Genomic DNA, 12,850 nt, shown 5'->3' on the forward strand with positions numbered 1-12,850 from the left:
TCAGAATAATCTGACCGTTGCGGCAAAGGCAGCTTGTTCGCCTACCACGTCCTTAATTCCCTAAGAGCCGACTTTTGGATCTTGGCTTTCATAATAATCTCACCCTTGCGGCAAAGGCAACTTGTTCCCCTACCACGTCCTTAATTCCATAAGAGCCGGCTTTTGGATCTTGACTTTCAGAATAATCTGACCGTTGCGGCAAAGGCAGCTTGTTCGCCTACCACGTCCTTAATTCCCTAAGAGCCGACTTTTGGATCTTGGCTTTCATAATAATCTCACCCTTGCGGCAAAGGCAACTTGTTCCCCTACCACGTCCTTAATTCCATAAGAGCCGGCTTTTGGATCTTGACTTTCAGAAGAATCTGACCGTTGCGGCAAAGGCAGCTTGTTTGCCTACCACGTCCTTAATTCCCTAAGAGCCGACTTTTGGATCTTGGCTTTCATAATAATCTGAACCTTGCGGCAAAGGCAACTTGTTTCCCTACCACGTCATTAATTCCATAAGAGCCGACTTTTGGATCTTGACTTTCAGAATAATCTGACCGTTGCGGCAAAGGCAGCTTGTTCACCTACCACGTCCTTAATTCCCTAAGAGCCGACTTTTGGATCTTGGCTTTCATAATAATCTCACCCTTGCGGCAAAGGCAACTTGTTCCTCTACCACGTCCTTAATTCCATAAGAGCCGACTTTTGGATGTTGACTTTCAGAATAATCTGACCGTTGCGGCAAAGGCAGCTTGTTCGCCTACCACGTCCTTAATTCCCTAAGAGCCGACTTTTGGATCTTGGCTTTCATAATAATCTCACCCTTGCGGCAAAGGCAAGTTGTTCCCCTACCACGTCCTTAATTCCATAAGAGCCGGCTTTTGGATCTTGACTTTCAGAAGAATCTGACCGTTGCGGCAAAGGCAGCTTGTTTGCCTACCACGTCCTTAATTCCCTAAGAGCCGACTTTTGGATCTTGGCTTTCATAATAATCTGAACCTTGCGGCAAAGGCAACTTGTTTCCCTACCACGTCATTAATTCCATAAGAGCCGACTTTTGGATGTTGACTTTCAGAATAATCTGACCGTTGCGGCAAAGGCAGCTTGTTCACCTACCACGTCCTTAATTCCCTAAGAGACGACTTTTGGATCTTGGCTTTCATAATAATCTCACCCTTGCAGCAAAGGCAACTTGTTCCCCTACCACGTCCTTAATTCCGTACGAGCCAACTTTTGGATGTTGACTTTCAGAATAATCTGACCGTTGCGGCAAAGGCAACTTGTTTCCCTACCACGTCATTAATTCCGTAAGAGCCGACTTTTGGATCTTGACTTTCATAATATCTCACCCTTGTGGCAGAGCCAACTTTTCCCCCTACCACGTCATTAATTCCGTAAAAGCCAACTTTTGGATCTTAACTTTCAGAATAATCTCACCCTTGCAGAAAATGCAACTTGTTCCCTTACCACATCATTAATTCCGAAAGAGTTGAATTTTGGATCTTGACTTTCAGAATAATCTGACCCTTGCGGCAAAGGCAACTTGTTCCCCTACCACATCATTAATTCTGAAAGAGTTGAATTTTGGATCTTGACTTTCATAATATTCTGACCCTTGTGGCAAAGGCAACTTGTTCCCCTACCACGTCATTAATTCCATAAGAGCTGACTTTTGGATCTTGCCTTTCAGAATAATCGGACCCTTGCGGCAAAGACAACTTGTTCCCCTACCACGTCCTTAATTCCATAAGAGCCACCCTTTGGATCTTGACTTTCATAATAATCTGACTTGTAGCCACTTAAAAACCATTAAAACATTATATATTATTTTACTCTCAACCACACAATGTGGGCAATTCTCTAGCATTTCGGGATGGGGATAAGAGACACTCAACCTAAAACACTTTGTTATTTCACCAGGGGATTCCGGGAACGCTCATCGCTTTGGCTGGGGGATTCTGGGTGCTGTGGTCGTCATAATGGAACCCTTCCAAAAGCTGTTATTTAAGAAACGGTCCACTGCACACATTTCCGATGGAGGGTGGCGACTGGGGAAGTCCTTCCCTAAATGCGTAACGAATAAAGGCACGGGAAACGGAAGAGCGGACACCTACACAGATGTGATCAGCCAGAGTGATGAGGCGGTGGGTGCGAGGGACTGGACCCATCCCTTCGCCCGGCTGCTGCGGAGGCGGCTGCTGCTGCTGTTGTGGCGGAGGCGGCGGCGGTTGTTGAGGCGACGGAGAATCCTGCTGTGAGCGGTACGAATGGATGGATCCCTCGTATTGGCGATTGCAGTCTCCTGGAAAAAGAACAACAATATAGGAGATGGACACATCAGGACAAGAGTCTCTGCTCATTATACAGGCTGTTCCTGAGTTACAGATATCCAACTTAAAGCTAATTAATAATAATAAAATAATGAAAATTTATTTATATACCACTCCATCTCCCTGAGGGCACTCACGAGTGGTTCCCAGGTAACATCACAAAACATACAAAGTAAAAACAACATAACCATAAGATTAACAAACAAAATATAAGCATAAAAAATGTCGCCATAGCACACATATATTAAAAGTAATCCTGCCTGTTCAAGGCAATTAAAAAATGTAAAAGACCGGGCCAAGACTTGTGCAAGCCCAAAAATTCTAGGGGGCTCAGGAATTAAGTGCAATGCTATGGCAGGCAACAATAATATTAGGTACGGGTCTGTGGCTGCTTCATTACTTTCTCCTTGGCCCATTTTGGGGGGTTCCGGCTGGTATGGAGGCATCTTCTCCTGGGGCGGGGCGGGCGAGTTGGCAGGGCTGATCACCTCGATGGCATCTCGGGGCGGTTCGTACCGATGGGAAGAGGAAACTGTGCCGGGGAAAGAAAGAAAGAAGAAAGTGTTATTTCCCGTTTTATTGTGCAATCGTTCGACTCCAGAAACTTGGTTTTTGTGGCTCGCAGTGTGAAGTAGGCCATAGTCTGTGAGAGAAACTTCTGTGTGAGGTAGGCCACACAGTACGATATAGACCTTAGTCTGTGAGAGAAGCCTCTGTGTGAGGTAGGCCTTACAGTGTGAGGAAGGCCCTAGTCTGTGAGGGAAAACTCAGTGGGTTGTTGTAGGTTTTTTCAAGCTATATGGCCATGTACTAGAAGGCCTTAGTCTGTGAGAGAAACTTCTGTGTGAGGTAAACCTCACAGTGTGAAGTAGGCCATAGTCTGTGAGAGAAACTTCTGTGTGAGGTAAGCCTCAGAGTACGATATAGACCTTAGTCTGTGAGAGACACCTCTGAGTGAGGTAGGCCTCACAGTGTGAGACAGGCCTTAATCTGTGAGATAAGTCTCTGTGGGAGGCTTATCTGTGAGAGAAGGCCTCACCATGTGAGAAGACCTGGTGTGAGAAGCTTTGGTGAGAAAAGCCCCAGGTTGTAAAGTTTCATGCATGAAGATCCAGTATAAAAACTGCTGTGTGTAAAAAGCTACCGTGACAAATTCCAGTATAAGTTTGTTGTGAGAGGCGGTGTTGTGAGAGCAAAGCTGTTTAGCTCCATAAGGAAGAAAGGCGAAAGACGTACGACTGCTGGAGGAGTCAGAGCTCTGGGATCCACGGTCTCTGGCGTCCTTGTCGGAGGCGATCTGCCGGGTGATGATGACGTCGATGAAGTTGGCGGCAGTGATGGTGGTCTTCCCCCGGGTGCGCAACTCCTCCTCGTACTTGGAGATGGAAGGCGGGCCTTTCTCCTTCCCAGACTCTGAGTAGCTGGACGATGACGAAGACTGGCCCTGGGCTTTGCTGCCAGAGAAGGACGATGAGGACGAGGGAGGGTACGTCCGCTTCTCGGACTCCTTCGGCTCCATTTGCTGCTGCTGTTGCTGCTCGCTCACTACCGACCGGCGGCCCGGGTTCTCCTCGATGCGGCTCCCCTCGTGCTTCCCCCCGTCTTTCGACTTTCCCACCTCCATCTGCGGGGCCGAGGCTGCGGCGTCCACCAAGGCGGCCAAAGCGTCGGCGGCCGTGTTGTAGCGGGAAGCGGGCAGGCCTTGCGTGATGGAGGGGCCGCCAGGAGGGAGCTGCCTGTTGTCCCCCCACCGCCACAAAAAAAAAATACAGGATTGTCGGTTAATGAGAATAATAATATCCTGATCGGCGAGCCTGTGTTTATGGTGCTCGCTGCTGCCCTGACACTTTTGAAATTATGTCATTTATTTATTTATTTCGTATCAAAAACATTGCATAAATTAGTATACAACTCATAAAAATAGAAGGAGCTCAAGCGGCTAAATATCTTTTGATCAAAAACAGGCAACAGCAACGGCATTGTCTGTAGCCTCCAATAATTCTTCCTCTGTGCATGAGGCAGGGCATAGTGGACAAGCATACAGATGCGGAGTTGTCTGTTCTGCTCCACAGTCACTCAAGGTGGGGAATTCTTTTAGGTCGTGCCATCTCAGAAGCTTTAGGTGCTCTTACTGCCTATTACAGGAGAAACCAGCTGATTCCTAATCCATCTAAAACAAAGACGTATGCTTTTCACCTTCATAACAGAGAAGCCTCTCGAGCTTTGAGGATCACCTGAGAAGAAATCCCACTGGAGCACAGCTGTACACCCAAATACATGGGAGTTACTCTGGACCATGCTCTGACTTATAAGAAGCACTGCTTGACTATCAAGCAAAAAGTGGGTGCCAGAAATAACTTCCTACAAAAGCTGACTGGCACAACCTGAGGATCACAACCAGACACAGTGAAGCCACCTGCCTTTGCGCTTTGTTACTCTGCTGCTGAGTACAAGTGGATGTTAATGAAACATGCCACATTATCACAGGATGTCTACGCCCCACAATACTGAAGAAACTATACAGTTTAGCTGGAACTGCACCACCTGACATCTGCTGGAAAGCAGCCGCTAATAATGCAAGGACCAAGGCAGTGACATCTCTGGCCCATCCTCTGTTAAATCAAGAAATGGCTTCCTAAGATCTATAGAGATACTTGCAGAAGCACCTCAGCAAGCGAGAGTCCAAAAGTGGCAGGCTCAAACTCAGAACCTCAATCAGTGGCCGAGATCGGATGAGAGATTCCCTCCTGGGTACACAGAAAACAGAGCGACTTGGAAGGCACTGAACAGACTGTGCTCTGGCACCATGAGATTCAGAGCTAACCTTAAGAAATGGGGCCACACAGTGAAGTCCATGACATGTGAGTGCGGAGGAGAGCAAACCACAGACCACCGATTACAATGCAGGCTGAGCCCTGCCATGTGCACAATAGAGGACCTTCTCACAGCGACATCAGAGGCACTCCAAGTGGTCAAATGAAATTGAATATAATGCCAAGTTTTTAACTTTATTTCTATACATTAAAAGTGTATTCTCAATTCGGTTCTGACACGATTAATAAAATAACTATTTCTGACCTAAGTGTAATTTTTTGTTCGTCAGGACGAGTTCAGGCTCACATTACATAAGAAAGGGTAAGAATATCTTTAAAAGCTTCCAAACTAGGCTAGTCAAGACAACATTGTGGAAGCATTATTTATTCTACTTATTATTCTATTCTTCCTTTACATTCATTATTATTATTATTATTATTATTATTATTATTATCAGAGAGGATCTTCAAAAAAGAAAAGTACCAACATACATGATGCGCAACTGGGCGGTGGGGTCCAGCGGGGTGATGACACTCGTCCCATTGGAGCCTTGGAAAATGCTGGGCCGCTGCTGCATGATGCTCTCTTGGCTGCGCACCGAAGGGGACGGCGAGCGGACGTAGCCGTGGCTGGAGGGACGGCCGGGCGGCTCGGAGCCTGGGAAACGAGAAGGAAGGAAAACGAGCTTAGAACTGCAAACGAGGGGCCGTATATGGGTCCTCCAATAGGGCCGGAAGGAAGGTCTCACCCGGACGAAGGTAGAGTTCAGAGGGGACGGTGGCGATCCTCTCCCGTTCCCTCTCGCGCTCCCGTTCTCGCTCTCGTTCCTTTTCTCGCTCCCGCTCCCGTTCAGCGTTCGCCACAGCAGAGGCCGCCAAGTGGGAAGGGTGCCCTGGGAAAGGAAAGAGAGTTAAATGTTTGTTTTTATGTGAAAAACTCGATAAAGGTGATAAAAAAAGGAAAGGAAAGAGAGCACGAATGTAAAGTAAGAATAAAATAATAACAAATAGAATAATAAACAGAATAAAATATAATTTAATAAAAATAATGAATGTATGTAATATATAGAATAGTAATAGGACATACAATAATAATCTAATAATAAAAACAATAATAATGAATGTAAAGTAAGAATAGAATAATAAATAGAATAAATAGAATAAAACACAATCTCATTAAAATAATGAATGTGTGAAATATATGGAATAATAATAGGAAATATAATAATAATCTAATAATAATAATGAATGTAAAGTAAGAATAGAATAATAAATAGAATAAATAAAATAATAAATAGAATAAAATATAATCGAATAAAAATAATAACAAATGTTTTTGGAGGAATAAACAAAACCAACACCGACGTTTACAAATCACTTTTGTTCAAACTGATCCAAGCCAAAGCCTAGAGCCCATCGGACACCAACTCCTATAGGACTGGACTACTGGCCAAGGAGAGCCTCACCAGAGTATTACAGCGCCCCCCGCCCCCCCCAAACTGGCTCGAAAGGGGCCCCAATTGCGCGGAGGAAGTGCAGAACTCTTCTTACCTGGGGACATGGAGGGCGGGTTGTAGGGCCTGGTGGGGAATGCCAGCTGAGTGCCGGGGATGTAGGTGATCCTCTCCATGGGAGGGGTGCTGGGGCCCCCTGGGTGGGGCACCAGGATAGTGGGAGCCATGCTGTTCAAGTCAATGATCCCTGGTTGAATAATTGAGAGTGAAATTGAATAATTGGTGTATGACTGGGCCCTATGAAGGCTCATCAAAACTGAAGATCCCATCCTAAGAAGATTGAGGCCTAAAATGACACTGCAGAGATGAAAGGAAAACGACTGAACTGTTGACAAACCAAGCTAGTCAGAGTGAAGGTTCTCATGTGCTGCTCAGGCAGTGGATGAAGAGAACTGGAGGCTGTAGCCCTTCCACTGGCTACTTATACTATTGGGGGAGTGGGCGGGGCTACCATCAAATATGTTATTTGTCTTTCTAGAAAGTTCCGAAGTTGCTCTGCACAGGCGCAGAAATTACCACATGTACAATTCACAGGGACCACGAGAGGGAACAACATGTTTACATGACCAGAGACTATTGGGTCTTTAAGTTAAGGAAGTCAAACACAATGCTCCTTACATTAAGGAGGGAAACCAACCTTTGTTAAGGAAGAACAACATCTGTCCCGAATTAATGTTAGTGAATTTTAGCTGAATAACAAGTCAATCAATCAATAATAATCAATAATCTAATAACGAATAATAAATATAATAAATAGAATAAAATATTTTCCAATCAATCCATGGAAAACAACCAGAAAATCTGCTACATAAAGAGACATTTTTCTCTTGGAAAAGTGTGGCAGATCTATGAGGAATGCAAAGCCTGTCCACTCGCCATCTCTCCGCGCTGACATAAGGAACATCTTTAAGGTTCACGACAGGGTCTCTCTACAAAGGCAGCTATTTCTAGGAGTTCGGAGGCCCCATTCTCACCTCTGGCTCCGGCGTAGGGCAGGCCCAGCGCTTGCTCTCGTGGGGAGAGGCCCCGGGCCAAGTCGGGGCGCAGGTTGACCTGCATCTGCTGAGAGGTGATGTAGTCGTTGAGGATGGTCTGCCGCGTGTTCTCCATGGCGTAGAGCTGGTACTGGCTTGGGTAGCCTGGCGTTGGGGACAGCTGCCGCTGGAACATGTAGGCCGTGGCTGGCGGAGAGGGAGAAAGGAGGGGAAAGGAAGAACGTGAGTCAGGGCAATGGCCCAAGTACAGAAGAAGACGATCTGTCAAGCCCTGCATTGAAACCCTGGAATAATAATAATAACAACAACAATAATAATATATACCCCACCACCATCTCCCCAGTGGGACTTGGAGCGGCTTACATGGGGCAAGCCCGGACAACGTATTACAGTAATAAAATCAAAGCATAAACAAGAAACAACAACAACATCAAAATTACATTTAAAAAAAGCAATCTTAAAATAACATTCTAATAAACACAATCACAGTAACAATAACAATGGGCGGGCCACATGTAAAGGATAAGACAATTAAAAGACTGTAATGAGATAAAACAGGAGCAGGATATTTTACGGGGAACTCTTGAAACAGTTGTGAGGCTAAACTTCCCATTTGGAGGGCGCGAGCTTCAGTAACAAAAAACATTGAGGGGTGCAAAATGTCATGGCGTGCACCTACTCACCAAAGGCGCAGCGGAAGAGCCAGGTTTTAAGGTTCTTTTTTAACGTTTCTAGTGAAGAGACCCAATGTTTCAAAAGAAACCCCGAGATGCAGTTAGACATGAGAAGACTTCCCTTTTCTCATAAGAAGAGTACATTGGGTTCTAAGAGGTAGTCCGTGAGAGACCAGAACTTCATCAAAAGGAATCACTGCCACTCTGGACACTTCCCCCAGAAATCTCAATTCTCACTTTTTCACGCCCACTAATTCTATTTGGTCAGGCATTAAAATGATGAAGATGATAGTGATGATGATGTCTGGAGAACATCTCCAGCTATGATCATCGTTATCACACATATATCAAGCTTCTGTCCCAGTCTAAAGCCCGACTGTGCTGGATCAGTTTCCTCCAAGAACACGTGGAGTTGCGAGGCCACCACAGGTTCCACGATTTTGTTCAAAAAGTGGAGATTGGTTGAAAGTTGTTCAATTGAGTAGGGTCCAGTGATGGTTTCTTTAACAGCCGTTTTATTATAGATTCTTTTAAGCTGGCTGGAATCCTACCCTTCCGCAAGGAGGATTAACCACCACCTTCACCCACTCTGCCAAACCAACTCTGGCCTCCTTTACTAGCCAGGATGGGCAGGGGTCCAGGATGCAGGGGGTTGCCCTCACTTCTCCAACAATCGTGTCCACATTTCCGATCTGAACTAATTGAAATAATGATTATTTTGTTCGAGTTCTCAAATTTTCACCATCAGAAATTTAGCAACAATGTAGAAACAAAGCACCAGTGCCCTCTAGTTTTCACCACTGGAACTTTAGCTTTGTAAGTACTTTAGAACATTTAGAACCATGGATTGCCCATGCCTAAGGGAACACTGTATGCCCCAGCGGCAACCAGGAGGAGGAAGGTAAAGAGGGCAAGGGGGAGGGGACGGCCCTTCCTCCTTCCTTTTCCTCCTCATGATCACCGCCAGGGCCTCTTGCCACTGCTTGGGCCCCACGAGACTTCCGCCAAGAGGAGGCAAGAGGCCTAGGCGGCAACAAGGAGGAGGAAGATGAAGGTAAAGAATTTGAGGAGAGGAGGGGGCGTCCCTATTTCGCAATTTTTCACTTATCACAGGTGGTCCAGAAACGTATTCCCCAAAATAAGTGAGGGAACAGTGTATTATCATAACAATCAACATTGTTCTCACTGAGTGAAATGCCTTGCCGCTTACCAGGATCCAGAGCCCTGTGGAACTGCATCGCCGGGTCCAGGTGAGAGGGGAGGTGGCTCCGGTAGACGTCTGGCGTGGCCCCCCGATGATGGGGGTCAAAGGGCCCATGAGTCACTACTGGATCCACCCCAGGGACTGGCGACTTGGATGGGATGCTTTCCCGCTGCGTCGGCGTCAGGGTGGATTTCCTCTCGTGATTCGCCGACTTCCCTGAACATGTGGCAAAACAGGAAGGATGGTTAGCAAGAGGTAAGCCTCCTTTAGATCGAGTTTCTTTTCAAGGCCAACACCACAAAGCCCAACTTCAAAGCCCGCCTTGGGCCGGAAGTGAGCAAAACGGCCCCTTTGCCTAAATCTGTTTCACTGAACTGATAAAATGGGGGGAAAGGGATATAGACAGGAGGAGCGTATGCAGAGATCGTTCACATAAAATGCAAAGGTTTGCCACAATGTTTCCTTCTTGTGATCTGAAAATATGGACAGAGTCTCAAGCAATGTAATAATAACAACAGCAACAACTATATAACCCATGGTTTTTGTTCCTGGGTTAAAAACACCATTTTCTATTTGGCCCTGTCATACAAATTTTGAAAAAGTTTATCAAACTGCCAATTTTTTGTGGTTTGCACATGTCTGCAAATGGCATAAATTGTGTCTTTATTATTGTGTGAGATCAAGACCACAATGAAGTCCAAAGAAAATAGCACACAAATCAGAAACAATTATAACTTCTAAGCCGCTCTGAGTCACCTTTAGGGTGAAAAGGGCGGCTTATAAATGTAGTAAATAAATAAGTAAATAAGAAAAATTATAAATGACAGTCACAAAAACAAAGTTTCTGGAGCAGAACAACTACTTTCAAAGTAAGGACTGCGCAAGGAAACAAGAAATGAACCTTTCAAATTAGGAACAGATTTTTTTTTCAAATTTTGTTACATCCTGTAACAATCCTAGTTCCTCCATATTGGAGTCCAAAGGCTGGGTGGAAATGCCACTTCCGATCATCACTTGGGGTTGGGATATAGAGAGGAAATAAGGTATTGTGGGGGGAGACTGTGGCGGGATATCGTCCGAACTGTGCCCCCATTGTAGCACAACGCACCTTCTGGCCCCCGGTTCATCATGGGGGAGCTCCTGGACAGGCTCTGGTAGCCGACAGGGGTCCTCCGGGCACTGCCGTCCTCGTAGATCCCAGGGCTGAGCTGGGCCTTAGGCGCCTCATGCAGAGTGGAGCGCAGGACGGAGGGGCCCGCACTGACCACCGAGGTGTGGCGGGGGCGCACCTCCCCTCCACCGGCCGCCGCCTTTGCCTCCTCGTACTTCCCGCGCTGCTCTGCCGCCTTGGCGCTCTCTGCCACCATCTCCAGCGGCGGCATCCCGCGGGGCAGCTTGCTGGGACACGTGATCAGCGACTTGACATTGTGCTTGATGGCGGACGGAGCAGGTCCGCTCTCATACTTGATAGGCGTCCCCTGGAAAAATAGGAAGGAGGATTACTTATCGCTACTTTTTAGGTCTGTGCAGTCAATGAAAAAAGTTTCAACGCTCATTACTAAATTGGGGGGAGGGGGACAGTTTTGAAAGTATTTCTATATCGTAAGGAGTCTGTATCATAGCTACAAAAATATTTTAAGGGTGCATGTCACCAATTATTTACGTAGCATTTTAATGATTTAGGTAGTATTTTAGTTTTGTATTTCATACTGCACTAGCTATCCCCTGCCATGAGTTGCTGTGGCCCAGTCTTGTGATCTGGAAAATAAAGTAATGGTTTCTAATATATGTAATTCCTTTCTGCTTGTGGGTAAACAGTATTTGATTACGTTTTCTTGCCCTGATGAAGGGAGTTGGACTGGATGGCCTTAAGTATTTTCTGTTGGTCTTGGGAGTTCTGTGTGGGAAGTTTGCCCCAATGCAGTAGTTAGTGGAGTTCAGAATTGTCTTTGATTGTAGGTGAACTATAAATCCCAGCAACTACTAATCCCAAATGTCAAGGTCTAATTCCCCCAAACTTCCATCTGTGTTTATATTTGGGCATATGGAGTATTCGTACCAAGTTTGGTCCAGATCCATCATTATTTGAGTCCAGTGCTCTCTAGATGTAGGTGAACTACAACTCCAAAACTCAAGGTCAATGCCCACCAAACCCTTCTAATGTTTTCTGTTGGTCATGAAAGTTCTGTTTGCCATGTTTGGTTCAATTCCATTGTTGATGGAGTTCCGAATGCTCTTTGATTATAAGTGAACTATAAATTCCAGCCACTACAACTCCCAAATGACAAAATCATAATTTTTTGAGTGATGGTCACTCCTTGTGTTGTGAGACGTTTTGTTGCCAAATTTGGTGTGATTTCGTTGAATGGTTCTTTTGTTTTTAAGGTACGCATTATGCACAGAGCATTTTAATATATATAGATTTAATAATCTGATTTTTATGTATGTATTTGTTTGTCCTGTTTGTGAAAGATCTATGGTCTAAAGAATTAACATTACTCTGGGACTTCCGAATTCAGACTGACGGAGTTTTCAAGCACAATACACCTAACCTCACAATAATTTGGGGGGGGGGGGGGCAGGTATGGATCGTCGATGTTGCAGTCCCAGGTGACAGCAGAATTGACGAGAAGCAACTGAAAACTGCAAAGACTCTGGCACAAGTCAGTGAAGGTGGTCCCAGTGGTGATAAGCATACTAGGTGTTAGGTGTAGTGCCTAAAGACCTTGGCCCGCACTTAAAAACAATCGGCGCTGACAAAATCACCATCTGCCAGCTGCAAAAGGCCATCCTATTCAGATCTGCATGCATTCTTCGTCGATACATCACACAGTCCTAGACACTTGGGAAGTGTCCGACGTGTGATCCAATACAACAGTCAGCAGAGTGATCTTGTTTACTGTGTACTAATCTTGTTGTGTATCTAATAAATAATAACAATAATAATAATAATAATAGCATTTGTTATCTGCCTCTCCTCAAAACAGGACATAACTAAAACACACAATCATCATAAACCTTACCCTATTTGCACAAAGAAAAAAATATTTTAGCTGAATAACCTAAATCAGAGTTCACATTAGATTCGTTGGCACATGGATCTCGAGTCAATATTGGCATATACTGTCAGGACCTTATCTCCTGATTTTGTATGAAGCCAGGAAATTAGGCCATATTTTAGACCTTTGAAACAAGGCCAAAGGTTGCCATGGAAATGACAGCATGAAGGATAGGAGACATGAGGGAAATAAACTGGCAGTTGGAATTTTGTTGCGTTCCCTAATGCATGCTTTTGAATTAAAGCCTCCCAACTTTGTTTGTGAGGTAATTATTTC

The 12,850-nt window shown here is 45.3% G+C and overlaps 1 protein-coding gene across 7 annotated transcripts in view; it reads right to left on the reverse strand.

Annotated features, from left to right (window-relative positions):
* NCOR1 (nuclear receptor corepressor 1) overlaps positions 1 to 12,850 on the reverse strand; it is a 110,253-nt gene that overhangs the window by 12,856 nt on the left and 84,547 nt on the right. For all 7 annotated transcript variants that reach the window (XM_067472115.1, XM_067472113.1, XM_067472110.1 and 4 more), the window contains 9 exons: positions 10,624 to 10,993; positions 9,522 to 9,731; positions 7,617 to 7,823; positions 6,680 to 6,829; positions 5,878 to 6,021; positions 5,621 to 5,786; positions 3,552 to 4,051; positions 2,716 to 2,847; positions 2,100 to 2,287 (listed from right to left, as the gene is read on the reverse strand). In XM_067472115.1, the coding sequence (XP_067328216.1) occupies positions 2,100 to 2,287; positions 2,716 to 2,847; positions 3,552 to 4,051; positions 5,621 to 5,786; positions 5,878 to 6,021; positions 6,680 to 6,829; positions 7,617 to 7,823; positions 9,522 to 9,731; positions 10,624 to 10,993 (2,067 nt within the window). The remainder of the gene's footprint in view (positions 1 to 2,099; positions 2,288 to 2,715; positions 2,848 to 3,551; positions 4,052 to 5,620; positions 5,787 to 5,877; positions 6,022 to 6,679; positions 6,830 to 7,616; positions 7,824 to 9,521; positions 9,732 to 10,623; positions 10,994 to 12,850) is intronic.

The sequence above is a fragment of the Anolis sagrei genome, chromosome 11 (genome assembly GCF_037176765.1).
Source record: "Anolis sagrei isolate rAnoSag1 chromosome 11, rAnoSag1.mat, whole genome shotgun sequence".
Lineage (NCBI taxonomy): Eukaryota > Metazoa > Chordata > Lepidosauria > Squamata > Dactyloidae > Anolis > Anolis sagrei.